The sequence below is a fragment of the Gossypium raimondii genome, chromosome 12 (assembly GCF_025698545.1).
Source record: "Gossypium raimondii isolate GPD5lz chromosome 12, ASM2569854v1, whole genome shotgun sequence".
NCBI lineage: Eukaryota > Viridiplantae > Streptophyta > Magnoliopsida > Malvales > Malvaceae > Gossypium > Gossypium raimondii.
Window position 1 is genome coordinate 44,506,779 of NC_068576.1, and position 21,601 is coordinate 44,528,379.

Genomic DNA, 21,601 nt, shown 5'->3' on the forward strand with positions numbered 1-21,601 from the left:
CATTAGACTATGCTTTGAAGATATTTGGACAAGTTAAAGCCTAAACCATGAAGACCAATTGAGTTAAAATTGAAGACTTAAAGATTGGTTACTTGTGGGTCAACTTTGGTTACTTATGGATCAAGTTTGGTTACTTACTAATCAAGTAAAGTCACTTTCTATATTTGAAGACATTGATTTACACCAGGACTCTTACTGAATTATGTCAAGATTATCCTATGCTAACTTTTAGCTTTATTTTATAGAAAAGTGATTAGACTATGACTCTTATATAAACAAAACTTAAGTAGCATATAAATTAAAATTTTGTCTAAGTTAACTGAAAATCGAGGGATAGAGAGCAAAATTTGTTCAAGTTAGGAACGTTTTATGTGTGCATTATTATTATTTTAAGTAATCAAGAGAGTCTCTTAGATTGCAAAACTAAGCTTTTGAGTGAAAAGCTTAATGGGAGAATGATCACCTTTGTATAATGGTGAGAGTTAATCCAATGTGAGGACTTAAATTGCAAATAGTGAATCATTACTTTGGGCAAGGCCCCGCAGATGTAGACTATGGTCAAACTGCGTAAACAATCTTAGCGTTCATCTTTACGTTTAAGCACTTTTGATTTTGTAGTTGAAACTGTGGCTACAGTTCAAAGCACTATTTTATACAATTTATCTTGCAAATTTCCCTTCATTTATACAAAAACCACTATTTTTTTCCATTATATTCAAATTATCAATGTAATAAGTATAAACATGTTTAAACATATTCCATGTTAGTTCCGAACTTCCATTTAACACCCAAATTGATATTAGAAATTTGTTTATGTTTGAACTAGTATTAGATTGATGAAAAAAGTTAATTGATACAATATTAATAGTTTAAGGATTCAATTAAAATGTATCAAAATTTAAAATATACATTTGAAATAAACTATTAAAATTTTGAACTTTTCATGAAACAATCCAATTTTGGGTTGAATCTACCTTGATTAAGAAGTTATCAATAAGCCCAGTTAATTATCACTAGAAAACTCAAAAAAAATTATTTGGGTGCTTATTTATGATAAAATATTATGCTACTTTTATTAAAAGTTTTAGAAACGTCACTAAATAAAACTTGTTTTGCACTTCTAAAATAATTTTAAAAAATTTAAGTTTTTTTAATTTAAATTTTTTAAAAATAATATTTCTTTCACTATTTATGATCGAGGTTTGTGGTTGCCCCCTCCAAACAATATTATTTCCAAAATTCAAACCTGCATCTCCCTTGATATAATAATGTACGTTATCATTGCACTCAACACTTGTTGGTAACTTATTTAATGCTATAACAGATAAAAATCTCACATCAAAAGTTGAGAGTTAATTTACACCAAAAAAAAAAAAAAGGAACATGTAAATATACTAAATTTGTCACTATACCTTTGTATATAAAATGGGCATAAATTTAGCGCGCAGACTATTTTACTTCTTATCTAAGGTACAAAGATCAACGCAATCTGAAGTTTAGTTTAAGAATTGGTATTCTACTTTACCATATGCATGTAAAAGTTCTATCACCATAACCGTTAGACCATACACGAAAAAAAGAGGAGTGGGTCAGGAAGTAAATTAAATTTGAATTAAAATGGATCAATAGGTACTAAATGCATGCAATACCTTCACCAAAGATAAATTTGTACATGATTCAGCCTAATCCCTTAACTCTATTAAGATCCTTACAAGATAAACAGATTCTAAAAAAAAAAACCAAAAAGCTTCATTTTCTACATTCATTATATCCCTCTAATCCACGTGGTTTTCAATCAAAATATGAGAATAGAACCACATGGTCAAATCCTGTTAACAAAGGGGGCAAAAGGAATTAGCTTAGAAAAACCCAAGCTTATATTGACCCCCCCCCCCCCCCAACTTTCACCATCCCGACCTCTAAGTGCTTAATAGAAACAAACTAACTACTATCATATACAATTTTACAGTGTACGGGATCCGGATCTCACCTGCAGCTCATGCATCTTGAGATCCGGGTATAATTGACCTTGAACTATCAACAGGCAGCACATGACGACAACAACTAAATTTGAAACTGCCCCACACCTCTCCTAGATGATCTTGAAAGAGGCCTGTTTCCCTCTGATGTTGGAATTCGCCAGGGTTCTGCTTTTGGCTCCTCCTGCACACGGTAGAGATATGGCAAGTTGATTCTCATATAGTGGTTATATTATTTGGACTCAGGTATCAGTATACAATACAGGCATGTATTCTACTCGGGTATGATCACTTTTTTCCAAGTATTCCATTGTATTTGGAGGACCGTTGTCTGAATAGGTGTCAAACATAAATATTCCAAAGAAAAATGAAGAGCCGGAGCAACATATGAGACAGGAAAGATAAACAAAGGTTAAAAATGGCAACATAAAGCATAATTAGTGTTTGAACCAAACTCTTCTTATAGGAGAGGTCTTATTTTCAAACTCCCCCTAACATACAATTGTATGTTCTAATTTGCAGGTATTCCACTCTTAACCCAATTGAGACATAGTGCCACATGTCTAACACAGTTATCAAAATACCGATGCCTGAAAAATGGAAACACAACAAGTAGCACACACACCTTTGATAATGAAGCAGAACTGATTCGTGATTGCGCTTGTGATTTTGCAAGCATACGGTGCTGTCGCTGCATTTGCTCGAACTGTTGTAGCCTTGAACCAAAATTAATTCCATTCTGTAAATTCCCATTATCTTGGGTTATGTCACCATCCTCGCTGATTTGTGATCCACTGTGACATAAAATTTGGGAGTATGGATTGCCTGATGATGCTCGTTTGAGTTGGTCGCCATTGAATGAGCACAGTGGCACAGTTTTTAAACGTGTTCGCAATCTCGTGAAGGCAGAACTTTTCTGCAGTTAAATTAAAAGGTCAGTATAATTTAACAAGGAAAAACTAATGCACAATGATTAGGTGCCAATCAGTGACAGAATCAAACACACATGAGATAAGTAGCCATGAAACCAATCACCCATACCCAACACTGGAGTAAAAGAAATTTTTGATCCGTTTTGATGAGATCAAGTTTGCACCTGACATTACATTTTTTTTTCATTGGTTTGGTTGAGGGGTGACTTGAAGCGAAACTAGCACTGACGTACCTGTGGAAGTAGCATTAGAAGACCATATAATGCTTTCAGCAACCATATATATCTTCCTGGTTCAAGAAGCTGGAAATCAGAAGAGGGAAAAAAAAACGAGGATCAGATACACGACAGATCTTCTAAATTCAAAAGAAAACAAGGAAAATAGAAATAAACCAATTACTTACAAGAAAAATGCAACTATAGTGACAACTATGGTGACCAGTCTCTAATATGCTGAATGCATGACCCTATCAATGTCGAAGCTACTACTAATGCTTGTCATCAGAGAAAAAATATATGTAGACAAAAAAGTCATAATTAAAAGAATATTGCCTGAAGACTTGCTGAAGTAAAAGCAAATATCATAAGTAACCAAAAACTAAACATAGAGAGCTTAAAGATCAAGCATGTTAAAACTATGAAAATTACAAGATTGCAAGGAAAATAGATTGCATCTATATAAGCACCTGCAATCTGATATAAGCAAAGATTGGAGTTTCAAGTAAGCGAATCAATTTATCAAGCTGGACCAAGAATTTGGCATTAATATCTTCCTTGACCAGGGATTGAGTCACAGCACTTGCATGCTGGTACATCTATCAACCAAATAAACACCAAGTTAACAACCACGAAACTACACTGCAATTCCAAATCTCTTCCCTCAGCCCAAAAGAGAGAGACTGGCTAGCCATTTAAAGGATTTATAGATTCGTACCTGAGCTAATAAACAAAGACTTATGATTGCCATGGGTGAATGGCACCATGAAGCATACAAAGAAACAAACAAATCTTTTCCAGCAGCATTAACCAGTGACTGTTTCAAAAGTCCACGAAGCTCAGACAGCTCAGAAGAAGTGAGTAGAATTAAATTCAAAGCCTGAAACACAAGACAAAAATCTAATTTGAGACTCGATGGAAATACCATTACACTAAAAGACCAGAAAATACTACTTTAAGTTTGACAATAACATCATGCCTATCAAATATTTGAAGTTACGGAGTTGCTCCATTCTTATTACTTTAACCAAAGAGCATTATTACTTTAGTTGAATTCTTAGGTACATAACAGAACCTGAACCATAATACAGGCAAAATCCAGGTCTGCTTCTCCCTCTAGTATGGTGGATAGCTCGCGGTAGACTCTTTCAGCATCCAAGAGAACACAAAGTCTACGGATTATCAAAGCACCACGCCTAAAAAGCAAGAGAATCATAAATAAGAGGCATGTATATAGATACAACAAACATAGCAAGTTGGCCAAGTAGCCTACATGAGTGTTCAACTGAACAAAACAATTCATAATAATAACAAATTTCAAATAAAAATACTGGGGCTTGAGGGGCCTAGAATCACCTCTCTAGAAGAGAATGATCAACCCGGAAATTATGCACCAGAAAAACAACAAGCTGGCGGAAGTTTAGGGGATCTTGTGCTATGCATGCATGGATGTCCAGAACCAGGAGCACCACCTGGCAGAAAAATCCAAATTGCAAGATAAATTAGTATATACAAGCAAGAGCACCTAGGTTAACACACATTAATAAAGAGACAAAACATGTTATATAGTTCAGGCTCAAAAAATCATAAAAAATATGAACAGATTAGATTTCAATTTTATGACAAATAAAATGTATTTTAGAGGAAGATCAGAGGCTATATTATATACATTCCAACACAACATGCATGACAAAAGAAGCATGGACTAGTAATGTCTAAGATGTACCAATACATTCCAAAGAAAAAAACGTCCTAAGATTGTTTAACTATCATATATACAGTCTAATAAAAGGACAAAAGAACCAGTGACAAGCTACAAGAGAAGGGGAGCAATTGTTGACATAAAAGTGCAGTTACAAATGACGGAAGATTACAGAAAAGAAAAGAAAATATGGACTCAGTCAGTAGTAACTGGTACAAATTTTGGAATACCGTCAAGAGGGGATTAAAATGGAAAAGTTTTATAGGTCCAATTTTTGACAACACCATAGACTTATTCTACACCCATCCTTAACCCCCAATCCCTTCCAAAAGAAAAGAAAGGGAGAATGGTGAGGAGAAAAAACTCTTAAAATAGCAAGACTCTTTCTAGGTTCTTGAGAAGATGACTATAAGTATATCATCAGCTGAGTTTCAATAACAGTTCCATCCAAAAACAAAAATAATACATATACTTATAGTCATCTTTAATCCCCAATCCCTTCCAAAAGAAAAGGAAGAAAGAGAGAATGGAGGAGGAGAAAAAACTCTTAAAATAGCAAGACTCTTTCTAGGTTCTTGATAAGATGACTATAAGTATACTGTTGATAAACGTCAGAAATCGAAGCAAGAAAAGATGGAGATAAGAGGGGAAAATTTTGGAGAAGATGAGAGAATACTGAAATATTTCTTCTGATTTTCGATAACTGCCTCCCATGCAGTACATGCAATTTTAAAGAAAATAACAAACCCATGCAGTACTTGCATCAGGAGTTTCGGGGAAATGTAGCAGGTTAGAATGCCCCAAGTTTGATGATACTGATTTCAAGGGATGGTGGACTAAACTGGAACAATACTTTGAGGCAGAAGGTACACCAAATGCTAATAAGGTTCGTCTGGTAATGTTGAATCTGGAGGGGCGTGCACTTGAATGGCATCATTTTTATTCTCAAAGAAGTGGAGGCTTGCACATGCTATCGTGGCCTGTGTACTTGAAGAGCTTGCAAGATCGTTTCGGTTTTGGGCAGTTCGGGAATCCGATGAGGGAGCTGGTCAACTTGAAGCAACAAGGTACGGTTGAGTAATATCAGGATATGTTTGTGGCGTTACTGAATCAATTGCATCTCCCTGAGACCTATGCTCTTAGTATTTTTATCAGCAATCTGAAGGCTGAAATAGGTCATTACTTGGATTTGTTTGAACCTTCTACATTGTTGGAAGCTTTTCAATTGGCCAGAAAAATAGAAGTGCTTATCTCTTATTCTGGGAAGGGACCTATAGCAATGGGAGTTAGTTCACCTAGAACCTTACCCACCACATAGATCGTCTGAAGGTACTCTTCCTCTTTTACCAGGACTGTTTCGGATAAACAATCTGTCAATAATATATCATCCAGCAAGTCAGGGTCCAAAACCATATCTCCAGCATTGATGGCTGAGAGAAAACAAAAAGGGCTCTATTTTTGGTGTGCAGCTAAATATCATGCGGGGCATAAGTGTATGAAGTCTCAATTGTATCAATTTTTATTGGAGCCTTTTTCTGATAGTGAAACTGAGGAATTTCTGGAGTGTTTTGAAAAGTTGGAAGAGAATGGTAATGAAGAAGAGGGACCCAAATCTCCTGCTATTTCGTTGCATGCGTTGACAGGTCTTCAAAGGCACAATACTATGAGAGTGGCTGCTCGATTGGGGTCATGCTGGGCTATTATCTTAGTTGATTCTGGGAGTACTCATAATTTTATTGGCACGAAATTGGTCAATAGACTGTCCTTACCAGTGATAAGCCAGGAGCAATTAAGAGTATCGGTAGCAAATGGTAGTTGCTTATTCACTAGGGGACTGTGTAAAGAGTCAGATGGGAGGTGCAAGATCACAAGTTTGAGACTGACTTCATGGTTTTATCATTGAAAGATTGCGACATAGTGCTGGGGGTGCAGTGGTTACTGGCACTAGGAGATATCATATGGAATTTTAATTCTTTGACTATGCAGTTCCACTTAAATGGGAGATCCTGTTCTATTCAAGTAATTATTCTTGGGTCACTAGCAGTTGGCAACAGTGATCCAAAATGTTTTGCAATGATGGGGCAGTCGTTGGGACCCTATACAGCAGTATTGAGTTCACCTGAGCAAATAAAGCTCTCGTCCAAGGGGGTCGAGGATCCTGAGGACCAACTTCAAACGTTGTTGGTGGAATTAGATGACATTTTCCAGGTTCCAAAGGGGTTACCTCTTCGAAGGGTACATGACCATAAAATTCCCTTAAAGGATGAAAGGACCGTGATTAAAATGCGACCCTATCGTTATCCAGCATTTCAGAAGACCGAAATGGAGAAGCTAATTCAGGAGATGCTTCAAACTGGAATAATTCGCGACAGTACAAGCTCTTTTGCTTCTCCGATTGTTATGGTTAAGAAGAAGGATGGGAGTTGGCGGCTATGCGTAGACTATAGGCAACTTAATCAGCATACAATTAAGGATAAGTTCCCTATTCCTGTCATTGAAGAGTTATTGGATGAGTTGGGGGATGCTAGAGTCTTTTCTAAGTTGGATTTGAGGTCGGGATATCACCAAATTCGCATGTGGGAACCTGATATGCACAAAACCGCATTTCGAACACACGAGGGGCATTATAAGTTCCTCGTGATGCCCTTTGGCCTCACTAATGCCTCATCTAGTTTTCAAGCTCTCATGAACTCAATTTTTAAGCCATGGTTGCGGAGATTCGTGTTAGTTTTTTTTGACGATATTCTTGTGTATTCAACTTCTTGGACAGAGCATTTGCAACACTTGAGGACAATTCTTCTCATTCTCAGAGAACAACAGTTATATGCTAAGAAGACAAAATGTTGTTTTGGGTCACCTCAAATCCACTATTTGGGACATATTTTGCATGCGGGCACCGTTTCTATGGACCCTACTAAGATCAAATGCTTATCTTCATGGCCTATTCCTCAAACAGTAAAGGAGTTGCACAGCTTTCTTGGTCTCACGGGCTATTACAGGAGATTCATTAAGGGTTACAGTGTGATTGCTAGGCCTTTAACCGATTTGTTGAAAAAGAATGGGTGGGGTTGGTCAGAACAGGCCACAGAGGCTTTTCTAACACCTAAACGAGCCTTTAGCTTTGCACCTTTGTTGATGCTCCCTAATTTTCAGATGGAATTTACAGTTGATACAGATGCAAGTGGGTTTGGCATTGGAGCGGTTCTACAGCAGCAAGGTAGACTTATAGCCTTCTTTAGCAAGACTCTTGGTGTGCGTCATCAGGCCTTATCAATTTATGAGAAAGAGATGCTAGCGCCTCTGTTAGCAGTTCGGAAGTGGCACACTTATTTGGTTGGCCGACACTTTAAAATTCGAACGGATCATCAGAGTTTATGGTTCTTGTCAGATCAAGTGGCAATTACCCCGTTTCAGCAGCGTTGGGTGGCTAAAATGCTAGGCTATGATTTTGAGGTTTTATACAGGAGGGGAGTAAACAACAGGGTGGCGGATGCTCTGTCTCGTCAACCCCAACTAGAACATTGCCATCACTATCAGCTTTCGACTAGCTCGATTATTTCGAGTCTCTTAGAGCAAGTGCAACAATCATATACTGGGGATGACAAATTAAAGAAGATTATTCAGAATCTTCAACAGCTTCCGGGCCAGGACCACAAATACTCTTGGGACGGTCGGTTTTTACTCAAAAGAGGGAAGATTGTGGTGGGACAGGTTCCACATTTGCGTCAGGAGCTGTTCTCCCATTTTCATGACAGTGCGATAGGCGGTCACTCAGGGGTGCATGTCACTAGGAAACGACTTTCAAGTCTACTGTCTTGGAAGGGTCTTACTACTGATGTTAAGAAATGGATTCAGGAATGTGTTGTTTGTAAAAAATGCAAAAGTGAAACAGTAGCTTCTCCTGGGTTGTTACAGCCGTTACCCATTCCGGATCGACCCTGGTCGGTGATCAGTATGGACTTCATTGAAGGATTACCATCTTCAAACAGAAAGAATTCTATTTTAGTGGTGGTAGATCACCTCACTAAATATGGTCATTTTATAGCATTGTCTCATCCTTACACGGCCAAAGATGTAGCTGGTGAATATCTGACTCATATCTATAAACTCCATGGCATGCTTGAGTCTATCATATCGGACAAAGACAAAATTTTTGTCAGTAGTTTTTGGCAAGAGCTTTTTCGACAATCGGGGACTAGGCTTCTCTTATCAACAGCATACCACCCTTAAACGGATGGCCAGACTGAGGTTCTGAATCGGTGTCTTGAAAACTATTTGCGTTGTATGACAGGGGAAACACCTGCTCAATGGTCCCATTGGTTACCACTTGCTGAATGGTGGTATAATTCCTCGTTCCATTCTTCGATCCAGCTCACCCCGTACGAGGCTCTGTATGGCCAACCTCCGCCGACACACATGCCTTATCTAGCTGGTGCCTCTTCTGTAGCCGTTGTGGATCGCAGCCTACAAGCTCATGAGGCCGCAAGGAAGTTGCTTCACTTCTGTCTAAAGAAGGCTCAGGCTCGTATGAAACATTTTGCTGATAAACACCGTTCGGAAAGGAGCTTTCAAATTGGCGACTTGGTCTACTTAAGGTTGCAACCTTACAGACAGCAGTCTCTTCGAAGGGTCATTAATCAGAAACTGTCTCCAAGGTACTATGGACCTTTTCCGGTTATTGGGAAGGTAGGAGCAGAAGCTTATACTCTTCAACTTCCGCAAAATTCTCGGATCCACCCTATGTTTCATGTTTCTCAATTGAAGAAACACATGGGTTCGGCCCCAACTCAAGCTCAATTACCTCTGGTGGATGATCACGGTGCTTTGCCAAAAGAACCAATCCGCATTTTAGACAGAAGAATAGTCAAGCGAGGAAACCAAGCTGTGACGGAAGTGTTAGTCGAATGGGTTAATTCGTTTCCGGAGGATGTGACATGGGAACCACTTACTACAATTCAGTCCAAATTTCCTCAATTTTATCCTTGAGGTCAAGGATGTGTTTGTGGGAGGGAATATTGTTACGAGTCAAAATGTTAGCAGGAAGGAATTAGTTAAAATAGTTTAATTAAAACGGGGAGTTTGGGAATTAGTAGAATGGTGCGTTTTGGTCATAACTGAAATGTGCCACGTCATGGGTTTGTTATTTTCTTTAAAATTGCATGTACTGCATGGGAGGCAGTTATCGAAAATCAGAAGAAATATTTCAGTATTCTCTCATCTTCTCCAAAATTTTCCCTTCTTTTCTCCATCTTTTCTTGCTTCGATTTCTGACGTTTATCAACTGTCAGCTGAGTTTCAATAACAGTTCCATCCAAAAACAAAAATAATACATATAGGCACACCCTATTGTAATTACAGTGATAGATAATATAAGAAAAAATAATTAATAATTAAAAAGTAAAACAAAAAGAAAAACCTTAATGGAACAATTAATTAGGAAATACACAAGAAGAAGCAGAAATTTACCTCATCAGAAGAGTCTGATAGAGCTTTCAAAAGGGTGTCAAATATGTCATTTAGAAAACATAAGACCTGTTTCAGGTGAAACATTAAACATTGCCTATATTGGAGCAACAGTTCAATTGATGAATCTACCATTGAAATAACAAATTTTACATAAGGCTATACACTTTTTGTCTCGGTTTTTGTTGAAACTATTATGCCCTTAAACAGGGAATGTGGTCTTTCTACAAGCATGAAAAGATTTCAAGCATGCAGCATCAGATGTGCTTCCACCAAAAGTGCTAAAATATTTCAAAGAGATGTCAACGAGGACATTTAGTGAGATAAATACTAAGAATATCCATGTATCCAAATAATAAGTCAAGAACGATTGATTTTGGCATCCATCAAGCCGACATTGTTGACCATTTTATTTCAGAATAAAAAGGTTAGGTGGAATCTAGATCGAGACCTTTTGTACTTTGCATCTAGCAGTAACTTAATAACCATCATCTTTAGTAATGAGAATTATTACTAGTACTTAACAAATCTTCAACTGCCAATGCATATGTTAGAGATAGAAACTCCTTGAAACTTCAAAATGATAATAATGGTGGAAAGGAACATAAACATTAAAGTCAGAAACCCTATCAGGTATAATTTTAAAAGATAAGATTTATTGAGTGTTTAGATACTTCAACACTAACACAAAAATGGGACTTCAATGAAGTTGTTATGCAAGTAAGATCATTATGATGATTCTAATCATTAAAACATGAGAAAATACGAGCAAAACCGGCATTAAGCTCACAGATAATTGCCCTCTCACCTCAGCACGATGTCTATTTAAAAGGGTTGATATCCAGTGCAATGCTTCAATTCTAGTGGCCTCCCACTCACTATCAAGTTGCCTGACCAGTAAAAAAAAATAGTAATTAGTACAAAATCATTTTAAGTGATCATTTCAGGGGTCAAATAAGTCACCATTTTAAACACTTTTGTATAGCTCTTCAACCTTCAAGATACAGAAGAGCTATATATCCCCCATAAAAGTGCAAACTGCTAGTAACATTTCAAACCTATAACTTTTTCCGGGGAACAAAAACTACACCTCCTTGTGATGGAGAGAATGGCACCCACATCAAAAGTTTCTGCTGGATCAGCCTTGATTGCACGAAGCTCCTCATTGGTTTCATGAGCGACCTAATACAAGAAAATGAAATCAAACGCAAAAAATGAATACAAAGGAAAGAACTCCACACAAATTTTGAAAGACATTGCAGATAGTTTTTTAAAGTAGATTAAGGAGACAGCAGACGAGATAAACTAAACTTACTACTCTAATTTTCTCTTCTTTATCAGATATGCAGGGAAGAATGGCTCCCAGTATGTCAGCATAGTAAGGAACAAGCTGGTCTCTACCAAGCTTTACAAACTCATTTATCTGTACAATGGGGAAAATTTCAAATTTCTATAAAGTAAAAATACCAGATGAAATAATCAATATATGAACAGAATGAAAATTTAAGAATATCATAGGATAGACAAACACATTGACAAGGGGAAGAATCCATGACCAAGATTCTTTTCCCGATTTCTACTTTAAAATGTTCCCTTTCTGTGGCTACAAAAAATCATATTCATCTTACCCAAGTTATAGCTGTTAACCGAGTGAATTCATCAGGAGAAGCTGCCCGTTGCACCAGTATTTCAGCCATGCGACTATAATCTACAGACTTCAAGAGTAGCACTGCTCGAGTCAGAAAATTACAAATGAACAAAAGATTTTCTTTTTATGAGAAATACTGTTGGTAAGTTTGCACATTAATAAAGCCACAACTTTTTTACTAAAAGTCTGAGGTATCAATCATGTGATTCCCATAAAGATGCTGACAAGCTTTAAGATAAGTGGCCAAGGAGCCAATCCATCAATCAAAGACAAGACAGTAGAATCTTACTGGGGAGTTTTTAATCTCTTGAAGAAACTCTGAAAGTGCTGAATCAGCTTGTTGCCGTATTTCATGACTAGAATCACTTAACATATTAAATAAACCTGAAAGTTATCAAGAACTAATTAATTAAAAATCACTTACTGTAGAGAAGTAGAACATTCGCTTAAAAAAGACCAAAACTTTATTACCATCAAGAAAATCAGGAAGGAAACCCAACATGTCAATATCTGGAACACTATCCAGTACAGTTATCCATCCAACCAAAAACTGACGAACATAAGGATTCAGGACATTCATGCGCTCTCTCAACAATGGGATAAATTCTTCAATACTGAAGATAAAGCAACCATATAATAACATTATAAAGATGGTTCCCAGAAAATTCTAAACAAGGCCTCTAAATAATAAGATTCATGGGCTGATATTGGAAAGGAATAAAGCACACCTGAACTGGTCACTTTCAGTAACAATATCCTGTTTCACATGGTAAAAAAGAAGAGCAATAAATTCCATATTTCACATGATTACCAAGATGCCAACAATTAGTTGAGGGAGCAACTATTAACCTTCACAAGCCTATCTAAAAGGTGAGCAGCACTCTGTACGTTGCCATCTGAATCAGCTGAAAGCTTGCATAAAGCATCAAATATCTGATTAAAGAATATGATAAAATCTCCTCGAACAATCTGTATGGTAGAAACAACGTACCGTGTCCACTATTAGTCATGAAAACAAGAAGCGACAAAGAAAAAGGGTCATAAGCAAACCAATCTCCTTTCACCTTTGCAATGTTATATAGAGCTTCACATGCATAATAGCGAACTCTGCTGTCTTGGTCAGAGAAAGAATTAAGTACTGGTTGCACAATTTGCTGGCATATTTCATCAAAAGCAAATTAATTACTCAATTATATATGAAAGAAATAGATTTTAACAAAATAAACAACTGGGGGAAAAAACACTTTTTACAACATAGGAAAAAAGTAATCTCTATGTCCAACATAACAGCAGGTAACAGTTTTCCCATTTTACATTATATTCTACTAGTGAAAGAATAATATTTGAAACAAGGGTCATCCCCTCTGACTGCATGAAAGAACATAAAGTCTCAACCCTGATAGCCTGCCCCACCCTAGCACTAACCTTCTCTACCCCCGCAAGACTAAAACTAAGGAGACAAAACAAATCACCTACCACCCAAGCCAAGATACAAAGGCGGGCACATAACAAAAATCAAGCAGCAGATGCAGTCCCAATACCAGGCTACTAAATGGCTTGGAAGCCTTCTGTCAGATGGTGTGAGCGTGTGACTGTTTTGAGTTCTAGTGAACTGCTGTGTATGAGTGTTTAGTTTTTTGTGGGCTTTATATCAGATAATAGTGTGTATATCAGATTGGTTTTTTAATATTTTAGATAACTAGTTATTGATAAGTTTCCTTAGTTAAAATGTTGCTCATTGGATGGCAAGGGAGAGTTTAAATGCTGTTTGCTTGATTTGTTTTCTTTGAGCATCCACCTGCAGGATATCTGGAACCTCTTGAAGGCAGACATGGAAGGAGTTGCATACTTGCATTTCCACGTCTTGTTCCTCTTGAAGCGTCTTAGGGCCCTGGCCCTCTTTTTGTAACCCAAAAAAAAGATTGAAATTGTGCATATATGGAGACTGTAAAAGTTGTACTATTAAGATAGAATAAAATTCCATTAAGTAAAATTCTCTACACTTTCTAATCAAAATTTTATAATTACTCTTTCTCTGTGAATAGTGAAACAGAGTTTAGGACAGCAACAAACAACCAACAATATTTGTATCTGATCTTTCCTCAGGAGTAAGAGGTCAAACCAGAAGCAACAATGATTTAAGAACTTCCCTGATTAAGCAATTAAATGTGCATCGATGTTTACTTTAATCTTTAAGTGTTTCCAATTCTTTTAGAAGTTATGAAAGTTCAATAAGAAATGAAGAAAGAACTGAAAGCACATTAAACAAATAATATATACATCTAATGCATTACCAATTACCAGAATGGAAATAGTTCATAATAAATTCTAAACCACAATATTAAGCTATATGTCAAGTAGTGGAATGGATACAGGACACCAAGATCAAAATGCTGCCTGGCTATAACTTGTTTCCTTACTTCATGAAACCTAAATAGTCATATGTTTGAAGTGGAAGACTAAAATAATTAAAGCTTCATAAAATTCAGCCAAAGGAACATACTGCTTGAGGGTAAGGTTCTAATTATATATTAAACAAATTAAAATAATTAAAGTTCATATAGATAGTTAGAAACTTATCTTTAATGCATGAACATGATAGGACCACTTTTCTTGACAATTTCCACCTCTCTGGATGATATACCAGGTGCAAGAAGAGCTATTGTGGCATTCAATTTCTAGGATTCGACAAGCAATGATCTCCATAACATTGCAAATGAACAATAGAGATTGACCAAACTGTCCTTGATCTCACTAGCTCATTATATAACTTCCCGTTTTAATAGGTGTGGTACATAACACTAATTATTTTCAATAATCAGACATGGAAAGGAAAGCTTGAAGTTATTAGAACTAGAAAAGTAGTAGGGCTCGTATGCCCATGTCTGAAACATATGAAGCATTTATAGGCTTACAGATTTGATCAGTTGGTCATTGATCTTCCATTGTTCTAACATATGTTATAAGGAGGGATATAGTGCCTCTCACATTGACAAATGTGGAACAAAAGCAAGGGGTTAGAGAAGAACTAAAGTGATCAAAGTATCATATAAGCTGATTTCTACAATTTATATGACAAATAGGATGAGGCTAAGCTTATAATAACATCATGCAAGTATTCCAAATAATATTTGTACGACAAAGCAGCCCGGGGGAATACTAGAAACGGTTCAACCAAGTTAGTAAGAATACGATTATTTATATCCTATTAAAATTTCATAAAAAATTAAAAATTAAAAAAATCCTGATTTCCCATGTCATGTAGATGTCTCTATAACTGCCTACTAGAGATCACAAAAGCTATTTTGTTTGGACTTCATTTTTCTTTAAGAACCCATGTCCGGCACTCATGTCCAGCACATGAATATGGAGATATAACCTGTAAGGATCCTTATGGAAAAACCTAGAAAAGTCTAACCTTATCCATGTCGGATACATACTTGTATTCGACACTCACACTCTAGTCCAAGTAACATAGCACCACTATACCCAAGTAATAACTACCAAGGAAAATCAACAACAGTTGCCTTCTTAATAATAAACAAACACTATACCCACGTAATAACAACCCCCCAAAAATAATTACAATCATAGAACAAAATCGTTAAACCCGAAATAGCAAATTCTTTGTTCTCAAATAACAATGCCATGGCAAACATTATTCAACGGTTTTCTAATAAGAATAAAATGTGCTAATAGAAAGCTAATTAAAGGCAAATTTATCCTTGCCTCAAGATGTTGGGCAGCTTCGGAAGTCAACCCCACAGTGGCAGCAGCTAAACCTATCAATCCTCCCTACATAAACACAACACCAAAATTGAACAAAGCCAACCCGAATTTTAAAATAAATAGATACAAAATCTCATAAAAAATTTCAAAATTCTGGAAAATATTCATAGTCAACCAACCTTACGGTGATTGGCATGTGGTGAGTAAACAAATTCAGTGGTCAACAAGTTGATCACGAGCGATATCTTCTCGTGATCTCCGGACGACGCTAGCTGTTTCACAATTCCTTCAAACTACACAAAATCATGATATCAAACAGTTGAGCAGTTCAGTCATTCAAAAAGCAAGATAGAAACTGAATTACATGGAAAATAATACAAAAGCAAAAGAAGAACCTCAAGGGCCGCATTCTTCCGCTTCTCATACAGCTTGTCGGATAGATTACGCAGAACGGAGGCGGGAATCACGGAGAGCGCGTCGGCCATACTAGATTATTCTTTTAAAGTTCAAAAAAAAAAGGAAAGAAGAAGAAAAGCATAAACTAAAGATAATTACTCGATTAAATCAAATTTGTTTCATCATCTTTTCAAGTTAGATCTTGTAAAAACTGAGTAGAAACGAATTAAAATTTCTTTAATATTCATACAAAAGAAAAGGAGATAGGATTTTTTATTTTCTTTCTTCTGTACCATTAAAGTTAAAATTTGGAAGAAAAGAACAGAAATTTCTCCGGGATTTGGATAGTGATGTTTTTGTGTTGTGAGTGTAATAAAAATGTTTGGAGAAAACGATAAAGAGCGTTGGGCTAAAGTCAAATGACCAAATTATTCGTGTGCAGTCTTTGCAGCAAGGCAAGTCTAAGACTCTAAGTCAAGGGTATAAGTGAAATTTCATGGTGCTAGAGAAAAAGACGTTACTCATCTACCAATGATTAATTATCTGTAAATTAAATCTGTGTAATACAAAAATCAATTTCCAGCCCAACCATCAATATTTTGTTGGTAAATTAAATATGCTATTAGTAATTTATTTTCGATTTTTTAATTATGAAAAATTACAAAATGGTCACCTAACAATCTAATTTTGTTTTTTTGGTCACTAGTTAGCTAATGATGGCAACTTTTAAAATTGATATAACAGTAATTTTAACATTTAACATTTATATATTATGCTAATTTAATTTTGATTCTAAAAAATTTAACTCTCAACATTTACATATTGTGCAATTTAGTTTTTTTTCTAGATTTTTTTTTCTTTGTTACCATTAAGGATCAAAATGTTGCTTTGGAGAGCGGGTAACAACAACCTTCCAGTGAGAAAAACTTTGGTTCAAAGGAGAATTTCGGCACCCTTCTTATGTTGTATTTGTCGAGACAACAATGAATCTATCTTGCATGTGCTTTGCTCTTGTGCTGAATTGACTAAAGTTCGAAACCTCCCGTCTTTCTCTTATAAAGTCCAAGATGTTGAAGGTAACTCGTTTTTTGAATGGATGATCAATTGCTTTCGAAAGTTTGGTATAGAGGAGTTTCGAAGGTGATGTTTTACAATTTGGAAAAATGAAATAACTGAAAATAATTGAAATTTGAGGGGGATGGGTGATGACACTAGCATAGTGATGAATTTTGCCCAACCATATATGAGGGAGCTTGATGCTTCCTGTTTTGCCAATCGAATGGTACCGATCCATTATCATAGAAAATGGAAGCTGCCGCTGAGAGACATCCTTCTTAAGTTAAATGTTGATGTTGCCTTAACTGATGATAGATGTAATGTTGGGGGTACTTTGAGGGAACTGTGATTGGAGATTTGCCAAGAAAGCTTTACCTTTGCATTCTGTGTTAGAATAATAATAATAATTTACATAAAACTTAATAGATTAGGATTTATCATATCAAATCATCAAATTATCAAGAACAAATTAAAAACAATAGTAGATACAAAAACGTACCTGAATCGCTTAAAATCTTGAGATATTAAAATCTTATAGTTTTGATCTTCCAAATTAACATATAAGTATTTTAAAAAATGTGACACTCTCTTTTCTAAAGATGAGATGTCATGTATAATTTGGGAGCATACACTTAATATAGAACATGAATACATCCAATTTAGTTTACCTTAGACCATAAACATTTATAATATGTATCGACCAAAGGTGATGCTTATAAGTTGTATAGCAACTAAATAAAAAACTTTAAAACAAACAACTAAAGCACGTAGGAGGAAGAAAAATGGATTTCGCTACTGCAACCTTGTCAGGTTTTGAACAGCCTGGCTCGTCGATACCTTCAGAGATTGAACCAGTCACTAAAAAAGTCCAAAATAAGGAGTGTAATGTGACATCTCTAGGAGACTTAACTATGAAAGAATCGTTTAATTCGAAATTGATGGTGAATGTAGGTAACAAGACTGGCGATACATAGGTGGTGATGGTGAATGATGATTTAGAAATAATGGAAGATGATATTAGAATTTCATTGGAAGGTCCGTATCCAGAGATTTTCTTCTCAGACCGAGTGCAAGAAATACTAGATAAAAGCATGGATTTAACAGTAGTAGTTAGGCTTTTGGGACGAACAATTGTTTACAAAACCCTCCTTAACAGAATACAGACTCTTCTTGTTAGATCGTTTCAGGTGATCGACATAGATAATGATTATTACTTGGTAAAGTTTTCTTTGAGTCAAGACTATACCAAAGCACTCACAGAGGGACCATGAATGGTTTATGGGAATTACCTCACTGTTCAACCTTGGAGTCAAGACTTCTCTACGGACAAACAACATCCCTCAAAGATAGTGGTGTGGATTAGAATGTCGGGGCTCCCGTATAGGTATTATAACAAGAAACTATTGAGAATAATAGCAAGGACATTGGGGAAGGTGGTAAAGGTGAACTAAAACACAAGAAATGGTGAGTTTTGCGTTTACCTGCGGTTAGTGTAAAAACAGCGGTGGCGGTGAGATTAGATATTGTAGCGATACTGTAGCGTGAGATAAAAAGTAAGCTAAACGTACCGCACCCAATCGCCTATCCAAACCCACCCAAAATCAAGTAGAGGTAAGTTTGCGCGGTTTGCGATTGTGGTAGATCTGATGAAACCGCTAAAGGCTTTTGTTGGAATCAACAACGTCCCTTTTTGCGTTGAGTATGAGGGGCTTCCTTTAATATGCTATAAGTGTGGTTGTTATGGACACCTTCAAGAGCGTTGTACATTGGAAAGAAAGGAACCGAAGGAAGCTCGATCTGCGGGTAGTGAATCCAGACCGTCACCGCCGTCAATAGAGAGGATAATGGCTGGCCAAAACTGCTTTGGTCTGTGAATGCTAGCTCCTGGCTGGAAACTGACAAAATAATTGGCAGCAAACAATTATCGGAAGAAACAAAATGGTGTTAAATTAGCCTCGAAAAATATTCATTTTGATATTCTTGTAGATTTGGATGACACGATAATTGAGGAATCGCGGGATTTTGGGAATGCAAATTTTTCAGGTGATAAGGGAAGTGGAAATGGAAAGAAAAGGATGAAAGGAAATGGGAAACAATAAATAGAAGAGCAGATGGTGTTAAAAAAAAGGAACAACCAAGGATAGAGGAGTGGCTGGTGGTCAAGGGTTTAATGATGATATAAGGGTGGATCAAACCCTTAATAGGCCCCAAGATTGTGGTGGATCAGTGGGATTAAAGGAAAAATTGGGCATTTGGCCAGGTGGGCCTAATGGAAATGTTAGAATTGAAACAAGTGGGCCTAGTGGAGAGTTAGCGGTGGGGTTGGAACAAAATGGCCCTAAGGTTGTTGAAAGGCCCACAAGTCTCCCCATTACGAACCATAGAGCTATCTTGATTGAAGACAATACTGGGTATTCTGAAAATACGGTATGCATGAACCATGTAAAGTTAAAGGGGTTCAAGCACAAAAAAAATAAAGCCTTAACCATGAAGGAGATCACTAAGAAGGGGCATAAAGTCTGCAAAAGGGTTGAACAGAAACATCCTACTAAACCGGTTCTAGCAGAATGGGTAGCGATGTTTTCAAAAAAATTAGATAGTTCGAGCAGAACTAGCAATGTAGATGTTCCTATGGAGGTATTATTTATGGGTGAGGTACCGGATGGGAGGAAGCTGAGCCATCATGGTATAGACGCTGATAATAATACGGATGAAGCTCTAGTTGTGGGTGACTCTTTATTGGGTACAATATTTTTACCATTTTAATATGGATTTTAAGCTACTATGCTGGAACTATCAATGGGTTGCAAGTCCTAAATTTGGTGCTGTGTTGAAAAATATCTTGAGGACTCAAAAGTCAGATATCTAATGTTAGTGGAAACAAGTATAAATGGGAAAAAACTGATAAGGTTATTCGGAGAACAAGTTTCAATTTTTTATTTAGAGTGGAAGCAATGGGCTTTTCAGGTGATATTTGGGTTCTATGGAAAGACAAAATAAGATTGATGTTATTGAAGTTTCAAGCCAACTTATCCATTGTTGCTGCTCTAAGCAAGGTATGAAACAAAATATTTTGTTCATGGCTGTTTACGCTAGTCCTAACATAGCAAAACGTACGTTGTTCTGGAACCACCTTGCCTCATTGAAGCACCAAGGAAATAATCTGTGGCTACTTGGGGGTGATTTTAATCGACCGTATCCAGTGAGGAAAGGACTGAAGGTGCAGGGACGAGGGTAGGTATTGATCTCTAATTCTGAAACTTCATGTTTGAACATGGGATGATAGATTTGGGGTATAAATTACCATATTTTACTTGGATTCGGGGATTGTTATTCCAACGATTGGACCAGTTCATTTGTAACGCATACTAGATGGAGTATTTTCTCTATTCTTCTGTGGCACATCTTCAACGCATAGGTTCGGATCATCTACCACTGTATCTTTCTTTGGTACCTCAGAGACTCCCCAACACACAAAGACCTTTTCGCTTTGTTGCAACTTGGCTCGAAATGTTAAGTTTGATGAGGTTTTAAAAGATCATTGGACTTTAGGTAATGGTTAAACATTGAAAAATTCTGCACTAAAGTCAAAGAGTGAAATTATCAGTCCTTTGGGCATATTAGGAACAGGAAAAGGCTACTTATGGCAAGACTAAAGGGGATTGAGGAGAGGCTTGATAGGTATCCCTTAAACTTTCTTCTTAATTTAGAAAAAGAGTTCAGATTGGAATTAGAGGAAGTCCTGAACCAAGAGGAGAGTCTTTAGCAACAGAAAGCCTAAAGTAAATGGACATGTGAGGTTGACGTAATACTAGATTTTTTCACGCAAGTACATTTTCTAAAAGAAGGGCCACGTAAGTTTTTTGTTAAATATAAGCCATTTATAAGTTGGAGTGTAGTTTTCCTCTAAAGATGTTTTTGTTGTTGCAGTGAACATAAAGTGGGAGATTGTTAAGAAATGCTTCTATATTGTAGTAAATATGTAATTATTTTTTTATGTATCTGAACGATGAATAAATAAATTTAATTTCATATTTCACTATTATATCTTTTTGTGTTTTTTGCTTTCATATTTTGCATGCATAGGGAAATTATGATAAGCAAATATTAGCTCATTGATTGTCTAAGTTCATGATAAGTCGCACTGTAAGAACGTTTGCGTTGCGAGAAAGATAACTTACTTCAGTAGATAATCTAAATGAGTCTGTAGTCTACAATTCCAATTAGGGAGATAGCTAGTCTTGGCTATCGGAGCAGTTGGCTCAATGGGTAGTGTTGACACCATTTTTTGTGTAAAAACGAGGTCAACTTGGATTTTGAAAATGAAAACAAAAGAACAGGAGTCGCCACCAATCTTTTTTGATAAGGTGTGATCGGATCACCTTGCAATGTGAACGTTTTAATAAATAGTTTGATTTATTAAAACATTATTTTTCGGTCTACAAAAATCCAAAAAATAGGTTCGGGAGTCGGTTACGCAC

At 36.4% G+C, this 21,601-nt stretch overlaps 1 protein-coding gene across 3 annotated transcripts; it reads right to left on the reverse strand.

Annotated features, from left to right (window-relative positions):
- Window positions 1–1,585: 1,585 nt before the first annotated feature.
- LOC105764377 (protein VAC14 homolog) lies at window positions 1,586–16,416 on the reverse strand. 3 transcript variants are annotated; one of them, XM_052625373.1, is made up of 20 exons: window positions 16,064–16,415; window positions 15,848–15,961; window positions 15,669–15,734; window positions 12,931–13,093; window positions 12,789–12,844; window positions 12,668–12,696; window positions 12,411–12,553; window positions 12,229–12,323; window positions 11,920–12,006; window positions 11,607–11,714; window positions 11,382–11,473; window positions 11,100–11,181; window positions 10,295–10,360; window positions 4,483–4,598; window positions 4,202–4,322; window positions 3,845–4,006; window positions 3,597–3,725; window positions 3,145–3,213; window positions 2,605–2,895; window positions 1,586–2,163 (listed from the first exon to the last, which is right to left on the reverse strand). In XM_052625373.1, exons 1-20 carry the CDS (start codon window positions 16,151–16,153, stop codon window positions 2,065–2,067), a joined length of 2,178 nt encoding a protein of 725 aa, XP_052481333.1. In that variant the 5' UTR covers window positions 16,154–16,415; the 3' UTR covers window positions 1,586–2,064. The 3 variants fall into 3 exon arrangements, with proteins under 3 accessions (XP_052481333.1, XP_012438371.1, XP_052481334.1); XM_012582917.2 differs by having other exon boundaries at window positions 12,789–12,908; window positions 13,004–13,093; window positions 16,064–16,414; XM_052625374.1 differs by lacking the exon at window positions 10,295–10,360 and having other exon boundaries at window positions 16,064–16,416.
- Window positions 16,417–21,601: the final 5,185 nt, after the last annotated feature.